At 41.8% G+C, this 16,386-nt stretch overlaps 1 protein-coding gene across 5 annotated transcripts in view; it reads right to left on the bottom strand.

Annotated features, from left to right (window-relative positions):
• Window positions 1–1,362: 1,362 nt before the first annotated feature.
• Window positions 1,363–16,386, bottom strand: part of CACNA1E (calcium voltage-gated channel subunit alpha1 E) — a 453,280-nt gene continuing 438,256 nt past the window's right edge. For all 5 annotated transcript variants that reach the window (XR_015733193.1, XM_060690120.2, XM_034409672.3 and 2 more), the window contains 3 exons: window positions 14,604–14,784; window positions 5,186–5,376; window positions 1,363–3,741 (listed from right to left, as the gene is read on the bottom strand). Coding sequence is in view for 4 of the 5 variants with exons in the window: in XM_060690120.2 (XP_060546103.2) it covers window positions 3,202–3,741; window positions 5,186–5,376; window positions 14,604–14,784 (912 nt within the window). In the remaining variant the exon portion in view is untranslated. The remainder of the gene's footprint in view (window positions 3,742–5,185; window positions 5,377–14,603; window positions 14,785–16,386) is intronic.

The raw sequence follows: 16,386 nt of genomic DNA on the forward strand, positions 1-16,386 counted from the left end.
GGGAGTCTGCTGGCATCCATCTGGGTCATTTTTAGCCAGTAGGCTACCGCCCTAGTGATTGTATAGGTGTACAGTGAGAAATGTCCCAATTCAGCTCTGACGGCTGCAGCTGAAGTGGAATTGTTTACCCCAAGCATCCTCCTTAACAAATTATTTTGAGTTCTCTCTAATATGGGGGCCTCTGTAAGACCCCAAATTTCAGCACCATAGAGCATGATCGGAACAAGTTTAGCCTGAAAGACTTTACGAAGAGGTAAAATGGAGGTTGGTTGGATTCGTTTACTTAATTTGGATACAAGGCTTGCTCCTGCTCTGACCTTTTGAGAAAGGTATTGATGGTGCGGAGTCCAACCTCCTGCACTGGAAAAAACAATTCCAAGATAAGTATATTGGGTAACTTGCTCAATTTTTGTGTCAACACCAGCATACCTACCGTCCCTGTCCTAATGTTTCCTCTATTTGTATCTATTTTATGCATACTTTTATATATTACCTAATACGTTCTTGACAAATTAAATAAATAAATAAATAAAATCAGCTTGAAAAATGCACCACCATTGATCCAGGGTATGTTTAAAAACTGGAAGGTCTCAGGTTCCATCCCTGGTAATTCCAGGCAGAATTGGTCAAAGGCTCCACTTGAGAAACCTGGATAGGTGTTACTAGTCAATTTGGAATCAACAGCTTTGCCAATGGCTGAAAATGTATTAAGAAGCTCTTATGTTCCTCCCCAAAGCAACGTTTGAAAAGCACAAACAACACCTATAGCTTTAGCATTTTCTTTTCAAGTGTTATCGGCAAGGAAAGCAAATGAACCTAAATACCCGAAATGAACCTACACATCCGAATGCTAGGAGTAAGCACCAACAATGTACTAGCAGAGTCATCCCATTATTTCATGTCACACTAGGGCCTTCTGCTGGGGGTGAGCAAAAAAAGAAAGATGGCAGCCACAACAGTGAGATTGATTCTCTGCCTGTTTTTTAAAATGTATCTTATCGGGCAGACAACCTCGTGCCACACTGTTAGTTGGTTCACTGTCCATCATTGTTTCTTGGGACTGCTCTCTAAAAGTGCTTCTTTTTCACTGTTCCTCTCTGGAATTGAATAATGGTTGCTAGAGACAGAGGTTAGCAGATTAACTATATTGCAACTCAGCAGTGAAGATGGAGAATTAAATCTAGGATAGCAGGAAAGTATTAGATATTAGTATTAGATATGTATTATGTGAGAATTGATCAGAGAATGTGGTAAATGAGAAAAATAACTTTAGGAAAAAAAGAAATTAGCACAAAAGGGCCACGCTCTTTTCCTCCTTGAAAAAATAAAACAAAATAGGCTGTAGAAAAAATTAAGCAAGTCTTTCTGTATGTGCAACCACTTACACTTTATAAATTTTCCATCAGAAACTCCCAGACATTTTTCAAGTGAAAAACCAAATCAGATTTAGTAACTCCAGAAGTTGTGAGTGCTCCAACACTGGAGGTGTTTAAGAAGAGATTGAAAACCACTTGTCTGAAATTGTAGTTTTTCTTCTTATGCAGGGTGGTGATCTAGAAGACCTCCAAGGCCCCTTCCAACTCTTGTTATTCTGTTAACTGGGCTGAGGACAATTTTTGGATCTAGTTGAACTTCAGGAGGCTGTTGGCCTGCTCTGGAAAAGGATAATGGCATCGTTTTTGCTTCTTCGTAAGGAGAATAATGCTCGGGTTCCTTAAGAAGCTTGGCTTTTTGCTATAAGAGTCAAATGGCCCTTTGGGTAAACATTTAAAATACAAATTATTTTCAGTTATCTAAAAAGGATGAGATCATGTATCTACCTGCTGTCTTAATGGGCTTCCTGCCTTCCATGCTCAGGAAAGAAAATTCCTGCTAAAATAAACAAGAGGATGACCAAAAAAGGGATGAGTGGGTGAAATCACCTCTTCCCTGTGTTGTCTTCTTTCGTGGATGGAAAAGTTACGATCATTAACTACTGAGTTTGCTGGACTTCCCATAAAAATCAGTTGGGATGTTTTTGACTACAATTCTCACTGCTCTCTCTCTCTTTTTTTTTTACTGGGGATGTTATAGAGTGGATCAGAGTTCTATCCCAGAACATCTGGTGGCCCTCAAGATTAAAAACAAAAACAAATGTAGAAAGTTTCCCACAAGTTCCTTTTCCTAAGTCAACTCAACTTCCTCTAAAACACAAATGTTCAGTGTTGACATGCTCCCCTCTCACCTTACCAAATTAAAAATAACTTTAAAGCTCATTTAAGGAGAAGATCAGCACCAGTGTTCTCCATAAAGCCCTTACTACTAGGCTGGGAGATGCCAGCAATATACAGCTTTCTTTTGGGTAGGAGGTGTCAGGTAAGTGGAGAATTTGAGTAAAAATACTTCCCATCTCTGAGGTCAGACAACTATAGCCTTAGCACTGGCCTTTACCAATATATTAAAATAAATCTCTACACATACACACTTTCCACTCTTTCTAAACTCAGAACATGTGCCCAAGAATGATGGGTTAAATACATTTAGGACCACAACAATTCTCTCCTTTACCACATTGATAGTGGTACTTTATGCATCAGGTTGATTTCATTAAACCAAATGTTTTTCTATCTCTTGCCCAGGCTGTCCTCCCTTCCTTTCACCCTATTCTCTTTACAAGTATGTCCCAAGATTCATAGTTTGGTTTGTTTTTGAAAAATGGGCTAATTTGTCTAGAGGACTGCAAATGAATCCAGCAATGAATTCACTGGTCTTATTGGTCAACCTGTAGGATGGGTCCCCAAAAGAGATATTGTAAGGCCTTTCTCAATCCCTGAATCTCTCACATGATCCCACCCACAACCACCATCTTGAAATTCTTCTTTCTGGGGGGAGGAAAATGATGCTTTAAAAACCCTTAGTCTTTAGTTTATTTCTTGCTCTGCTTTTTCAGTAACTTCTACTCTCCTTACTCTTGGCTTTGGGAGACACCAAAAGGTCAAGTGGCTTTGAGATGAAGGTTGCTGTTGCCCTTTTCACTGTCATTTAACACGCCGGTGCACCTTTTCTGTGCAAAAGAAAAGAAGGGAGACAAAGAAGCTGTGAACTGACTTTGTTTTGCACGAAGGCTCTGTTTTTTTTTTCCTGCATTTGATTTCCATTTCATTTCATTTCAGATGTGGCAATCAGCATGCATCATAGGGGACAGGGGAGAGGAAGTAGCTTCTAGCACTTGTCATCTTCTTCCGTATCACTTAGTACTTCGATGCCAGCCCCGTATATCATGCTTTGTGATGCTCCTCTTCTCCTCCTCCGGTAATGCCCATTGGGCATCTGCCAACCATGCCTAGAGCGAGGGCCTGATGCAATTGTGTTGGAGCGGCCAAGGCTAGTGGCCACAGCAGCCTCAAAAGTGAGTGTCTCCTCCTCACCACAGTCTGAAGCATGGGAGTCATCCTGGAGCATCAGGTAAGGCTCTGAGATGTAGCGCTGAGGAGTGGAGAGAAGGCTCTGCTTTCCCTGGAGGGAGCTGGAAGACTCAGTCAAGCAGGTATTGTTTGTCTCCAGAGTCCCAGAAAGCAGAGGGGAGCCTCCCTCACTGTCGTCAGGTGGTGGGGAGGTGTCACCACAGTGCTGCATCATAGCAGTGTAGGAGATGAGAGGTCGTGGCTTTGGTGGCACTGGAGGGAGTTGACGGCGGCTTCGCCTTGGTGTGCTGGTGTCAGACAGAGAAGGGATGGAGCTCTCGCTCAAGGAGCCTGTGCCCTGCAAGAAAGGGAAAAGCCGGATACAGAGTTCTGGGATGTTCAGCAGACACCAGGCCCTGCCTCAACTGAAGCTGGGACAGGCAGAAAGGGCAGAGAACATTTTTGTCTCTGTTGACCAATCTTTCCTGAACTGAAGTAACTGGCACTATGTATTATAATTTAAAGTCCCCATCCACTTATGAGTCAAGTGTGGCACTGGGAAACAAAATTAGAAAAGGCACAATTTAAAATAATGCTGAAGCTTAATATAAAGGTGGCGGTTTCCCCTGTCCAGTCATGTCTGACTGTAGGGGGTGGTGCCCCTCTTGTTTCTTAGCTGAGGGAGCCAGCGTTGTCCAAAGACATTTCTATGACCATGTGGCCAGCATGACTATATGCTGAAGTGTACAGAATGCTGCTATCTTCCCACTGAAGTGGTACCTGTTTATCTGCTTGTATTTGCATGCTTTCAAACTGCTAGATTTGCAGGAGTTACATGCTACAGAGCACGTAACAGGAGCATGGAACTTGGATCTCGAACCTGGGCTGTCAGCTTTCCACTGACAAACTCAGTGTCTTTAACTGCTGAGCCATTGTGCCCCCTGAAGCTTAATACAGTATAACAGTCATGAATTTCTATTATTCTGGATATTTTTGTTGACTTCCTCTAGATATCAGTCTTTTAGTATTATTGTAATGTTTTAAGGGCCTGAACACTGAAATTCAAGGGCAACAGTTTGGTGCTACAATTTAGATAGCCAGTAGAGATTTTCATGGCAAGTAAGAAAATGTGCTTTCACCATAACAGAAATCTTTAGGCTCTCTGAGGTCCTCTTTGAGCTTCAGTGCTGCCTGCAGAGTCACTTTGCAGGATGCACCAACACGTTATGGAGACCCTCATAATATCTGCAGGTTACTCACCCTAGGCAAAGCATTGCATTACAGAGACAGCCAGTGAAACTGTGAGCCAAAGGATGGATCCTTGTTTGCTCTCCCTTTCTTTGCAATATGCTTCTGGCTTGTTCTAGCCTTTTATACATGAATATCTTCAATTTAATTTTTGACAGGATTTCACCCCATGTTAATGAAAACCAATTAGTCTGTCAAAAGCTACTTTGTGCATTTCACATCCCCCCTCTAACATGGCCATGCAAAACAGAGTGGAAGCTTTCATTTACTGTATGTTTAACATACAATGCAAAATATTAATCAAAACAGAAGAACCCTTTTTAAAAATTGTACATTGTTGACTAATTATAATTATAGTTTGAAGCCTGTTCTAATGAACCATAACTAAAACTAACTTTCATTTATCTGATATTAAATATTACAGTTAGTCAAAAATGGAAGCAAGCATTTCTGAAAGGCTCCTTGTAGTATATTAAGAAAGGGTACCAGTTGCTCCAAACATTTCACCAATATTTCCAGATATTTCTCATGATCTTTGTCAGTTTTACACCCACCTGTCTGTTGGGAGTTTGTGACCTGCCTTCACTGGGAGACCTGGAATGATGTCGCTCTGGAGAATCAATATCTGCTTGTGGACTCCTTTCCTCTGAGTTGCAACGAGAAATATCTGGAGAGAGTAGATGCCTTCGTTCCTTGGATCGGCCTCGTTCTCTGCCTCCTGACCGATGTGTATCAGATCGATGGCCTATTTATAAAAAAAATGGCAAGATTACATGAAAACTTCACACTTGGGAACCTTTGATCAGTCTGAATGCCTTCTGCATTCTGTATAATGTTTGATATGAGAAATACTTTTCTCTTCTTTAACCTATCCATCAAAAGCTATCACTAACACTTTATTTTTCTCTTTATATGACCTTTCCACTGCTTTACTGTTTATATGACCTTTCCATCGCTATTGAAGCCATTACTATCTTTTACTGTACAACATTTATCTTAAAAAGTATATACAACAGCCTAAAGCATGGGTGTCAAACTTGTTGCATCACGTTGCCGTCGCGTGACATATCGCAACGTTTTTTTTCCCTTTGCGAAGCTGAGGTGGGCATGACACATCCAGCCCGCAGGCCACCAGTTTGACACCCCGGGCCTAAAGCATTCTACTTTTGCATTTTTTTGCATCAGCTTACAGCCATTGTTCCTATAGTATAATAACACCATTGTTTGTCATGGGTTGCTCTTTTATTCTAAGTAGCTAGCGTGGTATAGTTAAAGAAGAATATGAGGCTAACACTTGGGAGATTCAGGTTCAAATTTCTACTGAACGATGGAGATTCCTATGGCACTGCTGTTGTGTCTCAGATTGCTGTAAAGACAAGCTATTAGTAGGGAGAATCACATAGGCTGCTTAAAAAAGTAGGGATGTAAGTGTAACTTAAAACTAAATTCCTATAGTCCTGGAAAATTAAATCTTCGTTAGCGTTACATTTGGACACCAGTAGTTCAATATTGTCAAATCATGCTTTAACTTCTTCAGTTCTTTCTGTTTGGCCTTGCCAAGCAAGAACAGTGGCCGTACATATTGTTGCAGCAGATGCCTTCTCACACATGCAAAGAAATGTAGTAAAGTTCACAGTTCTTCATACAGCCATTTTAGCCATCCATTTATTTTAAGGGCATATTGGTATTTGGACTGCAAACTCTCTTGAGGCATATTCCAGAATTTTGCACAATCATTTCTTACCTTCTTTTTTCTCAGGTCCTGAACTTTTTTACTGAGTTCCTAGCCCATTTGCAGAAAACTCTGTCCAATTTAATGGAAAAGCTGAATTCACCAATTATAAACCAGAATTTATAGAATTAAATGGATGAACACCGTCCTACACCATGCCAGTGGAAAAGGCCTGCTACGGATCCAGTCTGGTAAGGAATTGAAGCAGGCAAGGTCAAGGAGAAGAGCCTTTGCTGCTGTGATCCCATCCCTATGGAACATTCTTCCGCTGGAGGTGAGAAATGCACTCTCAGTTTTGGCTTTCTGGAAAGGTATTAAAACCTGGCATTGCTGGTTGGCCTGGGGCCCAAAGGGGAGCGCTCACTGCTGGAGGTGGCTGATGGGATAAGAGGACCTCATTCCTGGCCCATCTGTTCCTTGGCTGTTATAGGCATAGTTTTAGCACAGATTTTAATAATATTTTAATGTTAGTTTGTTTTAATCTTTTAACTATTTTTACTTGTTTCTACAATTTGTAAGCCACCCAGATTCACCTTGTAGGGTAGATGACATAGAAATTTAATAAATAAATAAATTAAAGCTGCATGTCCTTAAAGATAATCATCTGATGGCATCTAGTTGAGGGCACCTTATTTTGATTACTTAATGGCTGAATTTAGCTTGCAGATGGTTTATTCCCCCCAAAAAGTCCCTTTATTGTTGAAAGGAATTGTCTCGCCCTGATCAAATGATCTTATCACAAGGCAGAAAATCAACTTTCATAAACTAAGCCCCTTCTTTATACAAGGCAGGAATTAATTCAGTGTGGAAAGAAAGAAAAGGAGCAAGTTTTCATCTACCAATAAAAGACAAACCAGCTCAGTAGTTTAATTGCTTTTAAAATCAAGATGTAAAGGTTTAGTGCTATTTATTTATTTATTTATATATATATATATATATATATATATATATATATATATATATATATATATATATATATATATATATATATACACACACACACACACACACACATACATACACTGCCCTTCTCCTAGTGGACTCAGGGCGGTGCACAGCCAAAACTAAAATACATAACAATACAAAATTTAAAATTAATTAAAAGAATTATATACTTTGGCCCGAATTAAAACAGTGTGAATTAAAACCCATTAACAAATTAAAACTAAACAATTAATAACCATTAAAAACTAAAAAAGGGGGGCGGGGTTCACGCCAGCCCTGCTTGCTGGAAAAGAAGTGTTTTCAGGGCTCGGCGAAAGACCCGAAGATCCGATATCCTTCTTATCTCCGGGGGCAAATCGTTCCAGAGGGCGGGGGCTGCCACAGAGAAGGCCCTCCCCCTGGGGGTCGCCAGCCGACATTGCCTGGCCGACGGCACCCTGAGGAGTCTCTCTCTGTGGGAGCGTACTGGACGGTGGGAGGCTATCGGCGGCAGAAGGCGGTTCCGCAAGTACCCAGGTCCTATGCCATGGAGCGCTTTAAAGGTGGTAACCAATACCTTGAAGCGCACCCGGAAGACCACTGGAAGCCAATCCAGCTCACGCAGGAGAGGTGTCACATGGGAGCGACCCCTCGCTCCCATAATCCCCCGCGCGGCCGCATTCTGCACCAGTTGGAGCCTCCGGGTACTCCTCAAGGGGAGCCCCATGTAGAGAGCATTGCAGTAGTCCAGGTGGGAAGTGACGAGTGCCTGAGTGACTATGCGTAAGGAATCCCGATCCAAAAAGGGACGCAACTGGCGAATCAGGCGGACCTGATAAAAAGCCCCCCTGGCCACGGCCATCATATGCTCTTCTAAAGACAGCCGTGCATCCAGGAGGACGCCCAAGTTGCGAGCCCTATCCGTGGGGGCCAATAACTCGCCCCCAATAGCCAGCGATGGTACCAGCTGGCTATATTGGGACGCCGGAAGCCACAGCCACTCGGTCTTGGAAGGGTTGAGTCGGAGCCTGTTACTCCCCATCCAGATCCGCACGGCCTCCAGGCACTGGGACATCACTTCAAGGGCATCGTTGGGATGGCCCGGGGTGGAGATGTACAGCTGAGTATCATCAGCGTACTGATGGAACTCCACCCCAAAGCCACGGATGATCTCACCCAGCGGCTTCACATAAATGTTGAACAGAAGGGGCGAGAGGACCGACCCCTGAGGCACCCCACAAACAAGGTGCCTCGGGGTCGACCTCTGCCCCCCTGCCAACACCGACTGCGACCGGTCAGAGAGATAGGAGGAGAACCACCGCAAAACAGTGCCCCCCACTCCCAACCCCTCCAACCGGCGCAGCAGGATACCATGGTCGATGGTATCAAAAGCCGCTGAGAGATCTAACAGGACCAGGACAGAGGAACAACCCCTATCCCGAGCCCTCCAGAGATCATCCACCAACGCGACCAATGCCGTTTCCGTGCTGTGCCCAGGCCTGAAGCCGGACTGGAGCGGATCCAGATAGACAGCTTCATCCAGGTACCCAGGAAGCTGTTGCGCCACCACACTCTCAACAACCTTCGCCAAGAAGGGAAGGTTGGAGACCGGACGATAGTTAGCCAAAACAGCCGGATCCAGAGCAGGCTTCTTGAGGAGGGGCCTCACCACCGCCTCTTTCAAGGCGGATGGCAAGACACCCTCGCTCAAAGAAGCGTTGATAATACCCCGGAGCCAGCCTCGCGTAACCTCCCGGGAGGCCAGCACCAACCAGGAGGGACACGGGTCCAATAAACATGTGGTCGCGTTCAGCTGCCCCAGTATCCTGTCCATGTCCTCGGGAGCAACAGGATCGAACTCCTCCCAAATGGCAGTCTCAAGACTGACACCCATCATCCCGTCTGTACCTACCCAGTCAGAGACCAAGCCTTCCCGAATCTGAGTGATTTTATCGTGCAGATACTGGACAAAATCCTCGGCACGACCCTGCAAGGGATCCTCCCGCGCTCCCAGATGAAGGAGGGAACGGGTCACCCTAAACAGGGCGGCCGGGCGATTATCTGCCGATGCGATAAGAGCGGAAAAATAGTTACATTTTGCCGCTTTTATCGCCACTAGGTAAGTCTTAATATGAGATCTTACCAGTGTTCGGTCGGATTCGGAGCGACTAGATCTCCAACTGCTCTCTAGGCGTCTTTTCTGGCGCTTCATCCCCCTCAGCTCCTCGGAGAACCAAGGAGCCAGGTAGACTCGGCGACAGGTCAGAGGCCGCACAGGCACGACTCGGTCCAAAGCCTCAGCGGCCGCCCTATCCCAGGCGGCCACCAGATCCTCAGCCGAGCCATGAGTCAGAGTCTCAGGAAATGGCCCAAGCTCCGTCTGGAACCTATCAGGATCCATCAGGCGCCTGGGGCGGAACCATCTGGTCTGTTCCGCCTCCCTGCGGCGGGGTGTGGCGGTTAGAAAGTCAAGCCTAAGAAGGGAATGATCCAACCATGACAAGGGCTTAATCACTATCTCCCCCATCTCGAGATCATTCTTCCACTGCCCAGAGACAAAAATCAGATCCAGAGTGTGTCCTCCTGTGTGCGTGGGTCCACAAATTAATTGGGTCAGGTCCATGGCCGTCATGGAAGCCATGAACTCCCGAGCCGCCTCAGACGCTTCGCCGACAGACGGCAGATTAAAGTCCCCCATGACCATAAGCCTGGGGGTCTCCACCGCCACCTCGGCAATCACGTTGAGGAGCTCGGGCAGGGCCGCCGACACGTGGCAGGGAGCCAGGTACGTAATCAGCAAGCCCATCTGCCTCCCTTGTCCCCACTTCACAAGGAGGGACTCACATCCGGCTATCTGAGGTACAGTGGCCTCCCTTGGGGCGAGACCTTCCTTTACTAGAACCGCCACCCCCCCACCCCTCCCCTGGGACCTCGGCTGATGGAATGCATAGAAACCTGGAGGGCACATCTCAACGAGGGGGACCCTATGAGTAGACATAAAGAAAATCTGTTTGCAGAACAAAATGTTATTTTTGGTTTACGTCATAGAATTTTTATCATAACTAGCTGTAGGTGCTAAATATATACCACTGGCACGAAAGTGGCCTGAGCCATATTGCTGGAAGTAAATAACGTAGCATATCATCTTCCAACAGAAATAATGCTCATAGCATGTGGAAGAGCAGGGGAGAAGCCCAGATCAGAGTGGGATGGAAAACAGAGACTCACGTATAATTATATTTATTTTTTTAATTGTTTATTTGACTATAGGAAATAAGGAAGGAAAATGTTTCTCTTTAAAAAAGAAGTGAATCAGGAAAACCATACCATCTTGACTGAGCCCAGGTGGTGCAGTGGTTAAGTGCAGCATTGAAGGCAAACTCTGCCCACAGCCTAGAGTTCAATCCTGATGAGGCTCAAAGTTGACTCGGCCTTCCATCCTTCTCAAGTTGGTAAAATGAGGACCCAGATGGTTGGAACCAATATGCAAATAATGCTGACATTGTAAAACTCCCAGAGAGTGTTGCAAAGCAGTAAGGGGTTCTATATAAATCTAAATGCTATTGCTATTGACTAAGGATATTTCCACCCAAAGATTTTTCATGCAGTAAAAATTTGACAGGGTATATGTGTCTGTATAATGTTGTCTTGCAGTACTCATATACTGTCCTACTGCTTCTGTCCTTTCTTTTCTACAAACATTCTAGAAGGAAGGAAAAAATGTAATACTGAAAGCTTTTTTCTCTGTAGAAGGATTCCAAATAATTAGAACAAGCATACATAAGCGAGACATGATAAAATGTATTTAAATGAAAGGCAGATGAATCACTCAATCATTATTTGATAAAGTGCTTGGCAAAATGCCTTTTATATAGTTTGATTTCAGGAAAGACATTGATGTAGCTTTTATAGAATGTCTGCATTCTATAAATTAGATCCTTATAAAATAGAATATATAAATAGTATTTGGAAGTAGCACACAGAATTCTGCAGCAGGATGTCTCAATTATGCTTTTTAAAATAAAATAATTAACAATTTGGACAAAAGAATCAGGTCTTTTTGCCCCAAAAAACTGTAATTAATATAATTTTCTCCAAACTATTGACATTGGAATCAGAATTCAAAAGGATTTGTCTGCAAATAGCAGGATGTTGTTCATTAGTGACAAATCTGAAGTATCCACATACAGGAAATAAAAAAACTGAATACACATACAGTACACAAAACTAACAGAGTGAAGAAAAAGTCAGCTGGATATCTAATTGCAGTACAGAGAAGAAACTGGGTTGTAAGGGATAATAAGAATAAATTGAAAAACTGGCAGTAACATAAAGCATCAGCTTGTCATGTGTTAAGCAAATGTGATAGGCAGTCATCAATACAAAAGTATTCAGGTTTATTTAATGGTCAGTCAGCCTATCCCTCACCTCCAAAATAAAAATAGGCATTAGTTGGTTCAAGGAGATATCCAAATTAAGTGCCAAATTTCCTCTGACTCCATCAACCAGTGTTAAAAAGTTATGTGTTTAAAATAGGAACTTTAGTCTACAGATATCCAGTATACTTAGTTCGTATTAAGGATTCATAAGAATTATGTTCATTGTTAAACTGCCTTCTTTATATTAAATATTAAAATTTTATTAAGACTTTAAACACTCAACTTACTATTGCCCCTAGGACATGATAGGCAACCTGAAACCTCGTGGTTGCAGGTAGTTCTTAAATTCCCATTTTGTGCCCGGTGGAGGCATTTTGGACCATATTGCCAGAAATTGGAGGCCAGGTTTCCTGCCATTTCAAGATGGGAAACACATGATCTAAAAATAGTATCTTCCTTAACAGCAGTTACAAAGCAAGGAAAAATGCCAAACTTCCCCTCAGAATTCAAGCGAGCAAACAAAAATCAGGTCTATCCACTCTGCGTTTACTCTTCCCATCATGATTTTCAGTGGTCTACAAAATGTTAAATATCAAGCATCTCTAGGTTGCTCCTGTCTGTCCAAGAACCAGGCCAGGTTTGGTTTTCCTGCATCTAACTAAAATAGACCAGACTTTTTCTCTCTTCACTATAATTTTAAAAACAAAACCAAGATGGACAATTCTCATTGTGTCAAAGTACAGCCAAGAACTATTGTGGAAAAGTTAGAATCAACTGACTTTAAGAACAGCTGGTAATTAGTACAGATAAATTTACTTCATGATTTCAAGAAAATGCATAAACTGAAAAATATTCACTAAAGATACCTTAAAACTATCTAAGGATATGAAAAGATACCAAAGTTCATAAAATAAAATTGCTTAGAAACTATAGTAATGGAAATATGTTTTATGTATCCATAAGTGAAAGAATCTGATGTATGGAGATAGTTTCAAACAACTTGCTAAATTATTTTATTAGACTGAAATAAAAAAAAAGTTCTGTATAGAGAGGACTACTTGCATCTTGTCTTGGTCCTGAACCCTAAAGAAAGCCATCTCTCCCATTTGTGCTGATGTGTTGCCCATTTCTCCAATAGGAAATTATTTTTAAACCTCCTGCAAAGGAGCTTTGGTTCGCACACAAAAGAACCCCAGTTCTATCCTTGACATTTCAAAGTAAGACTGGGGAAGTACACCCCCCCCCAAATTTAAGCACTGAGTAAGATGGACCAGTGGGTTGTCTCAGATTAAGGTTGCTTCCTGCATTCATATTCTTATATGAGTCATAAATTACTAAGAACACTTATGGGGCTATATGAATAAATAAAAAGGCAAAATATAAAAAGCAATCTGAGAGACAACATGTGGCTGCTATAGAGTGACTAACATTTTTGTTAGAAACTACTCATTATGTTAATATGGATGAAAAATTTCCATTTATTAGTGATATTTCAAAGCTGAGAAATTCTGACACAATAGAAATCATACTGGAAAACATTATCTTACCTTTTATATCTTAATTAACACAGTGTCGTTTCTACAAAAAATATTATGGAAAATAAATTCATGCCAAGTGATTGAGTTTATTATCATGTTCTCTTTCTTGTGGGCTCAAAAATCTACAATATATTACCAAAATACGGTACAGAAACATTGGAAACAAAAGCTCCTTTCTTTCTAAAAACTTTCTTTTTCTACCTCATCATGGAGCTTGTTTGTCCACTGTAGGAGCAAATCAACTGGAGAAATCAAGATTCCAAGTATTGCAATCCAATAGAAATCCTGCAAATTTATTACCTTTTTGAAAACTCCATACTTATTCTGAGATTTTGATGAAGAAAGGACTAATATGCATTTTGAGGATATTGTGATTCAAATTTTAGTTTAAAATGGTTGCATACAAGAATTAATTTAGGTACAGAATCAGAAAGAATAAAACCTAAATCCGAAAACTATTTTTGTATATCAACTACTGTATCCTGCATTTCAGTTAATGCCTTTTCTACATCACCTGTGTTGAAAAAAGGTTATTGTAATTAAGTCATAAAATTTAATTAGAACTTAAGAAATTAGCTTTTAGATGGGTGAGGGCCCATTAGCACTTGAAATGCAATGCTATTTGTAAGATGAATAATATATTTAAATAGTATAGAACTAGCAAAGATGAGTAAGAGATGATGATTTAAAATAGATCCTATTTAAAAACTATCCATGTAAGTCTTTCAACAAGTAGTCTGTATTTTTGAGGCTGTGCAAAAATCTTCACCTGGGATGTGCAGCAGTTGACTTTTGATCCTAGGAAAGATATGATGAGTTCATATCCAGATCTGCGCATAGCCTTAGTGTTTTCTAACTTTACTCAATTTTGGTGGAGAAAGATCATGATTCTTTATCTTTATCTTTATTTTAAATTTATATACCGCCCTTCTCCCTGAGGACTCAGGGCGGTGTACAGCCAGAATTAAAAAACATAAAATACAAATATTAAAAAACAATTAAAATATATATAAATTTGGCCCAAAATTAAAAATACAAACCAATTAAAACATTTAAAATTTCTTCTTAAGCCAGCCCGGCTTGCTGGAAAAAGTGGGTTTTAAGGGCACGGCGGAAGGCACTAAGGTCTTGGATTCTCCTTATCTCTGGGGGCAACTGATTCCAGAGGGTAGGTGCCCCCACAGAGAAGGTCCTCCCCCTGGGGGTCACCAGCCTACATTGATTGGCTGATGGCACCCTGAGGAGGACCTCTCTGTGGGAGCGCACGGGACGATGGGAGGTTGTCGGTAGCAGCAGGCGGTCTCGAAGATAGCTAGGCCCGATGCCATGTGGCTTCAGAAGAGTCCAGCTCACTTCATCCTTAAGATGTATTTTAAAAAGTCCACCCATCGTCAGTTACCTGAGTCTGTGTTGAGACGGCGTGAAGACAGGTGCAGCGCAGAATGGTAACTGCGACGGCGAGACTTGTAGGTATTTTCACTACTCCTTTCCATTGAGAACTCATCCAGCCAGGAGGAATTTGTCCGTTTGTCTCGGATGGTAGAAAATGAGCGTCTCATGGAGCCAGGATCTGTAACTACCTAGAAATGCATCCCAGAATGGAAGAAGGATTAAAGGTTAGCAAGTGCCTATTGGTTTCAGCAGACGGATTTGCTAATTAAGTATACTTAGTCTCATTTGGCCAAGAATAAAGATATTGTAATACCAGAGAGGTGTGGAGGAAATTCACTCCCCAATTTGGAGCGTATAACACCTTTCTTACTATTTGTTTTGGCTAATATAAACTTATCTATTTTGCCTTCCCCTAGGCTCTAAGGTACGCACGATATTTGCATCTTTGTACTCATGTGAGTAATGAAAGAAGAAGAAGCAGAACAAATTCAGTTTTATAGGTAGGTAATGAGCACTTTCACATGATCAGGCTTTGCACTGCCCAAAGCTTCTGCAATGAAGACTTGAATTGAAATGATGCATGGCTGAACATTCTGCTCTATTTTAGTGATCAGGATGATATGGGAATCAGCATATTTAGTTTTTGTCAGGCTGTATTGTTCACAGAGCACCAAAAGTCAATCAAAACTTGTCTTCCTCAGCCAGAGAGTGTGCAAAGGTTTCAGCCTATCAGTGTTCATCTATTGGACAGTAACTGAGTGCATCACACTCTTCTCTGACTTTCATGCCAAGCAGCCAATCTGCTACCTCTTATTAATTTTATAAATAACTCAAGGTGGTGAACATACCTAACACTCCTTCCTCCTCCTGTTTTCTCCACAACAACAATCTCATGAAGTGGGTTGGGCTGGAAAGAGTGACTAACTCAAAATTACCGAGCCAGCTTTCATGCCTAAGATGGGACTAGAACTGACATTCTCCTGGTTTCTAGCTGGTACCAAAACTGGTTCTCATACAGGAAGCATTTGTCTTGCCCATCAAGGTGATATAGCTAGTACATGAACATCATTGGGGAACTCTATTCACTTTTCAGGCAGACCAGAACCCATGTTAGTCATGCTCTTGGTGTTACCTAATTCATTGCCTAGTTACTCAAATCTTCACATCCCAGATCTATTGAGTAAAAACAAGAACTGAGAATTTTGACTCGACAGCTTGGCCTACATAATTTTCAATCTGCTTGCAATGAGAGAGATTGTTAGATCAGGTGTTAAATCCACACAGGATAATGGTCTTACGCTGAAAGAGAGGGCTATCCCTTTGAACTGAATGACTATAAGCCAAACTATTTCATATAATTATGGAATACACTCTAGGGGAGTCTGGAAATTAATTTTAAGTATGTTCTGAAATGCACCATTCACTCTTTCCTACTGAGAGAGGTTAGTAATGGCAGAGAAAAGCTTAATGGCTTCTTTCAATACTAGCAGGCCTATAATATGGCCTAGCTTAGTCAGTAAAGTATGTGGTGCTTTGCTTACTGATTCATTGATTAGTGTTCAGGATTTCAAAGTATTATACATTACATTCCTCCCCCCTATGTTCCTCACAACCACAACCCTTGGGATAGGTTAGACTGAGAGAAAGTAATTAGGCCAAAGTCATCGCATGAACTTCTGTGGCTGAGGGCAGACTAGAATCTGCAATACCTTAACCACTGTACCATACTGACATTCTCTCCTATTAACATTAAAATAAGACATAGAATCTTCACTTTAAAAAAATAATAA

This window comes from Pantherophis guttatus, chromosome 3, assembly GCF_059756535.1.
Source record: "Pantherophis guttatus breed Tessera chromosome 3, ASM5975653v1, whole genome shotgun sequence".
In the NCBI taxonomy this organism is placed as follows: Eukaryota; Metazoa; Chordata; class Lepidosauria; order Squamata; family Colubridae; genus Pantherophis; species Pantherophis guttatus.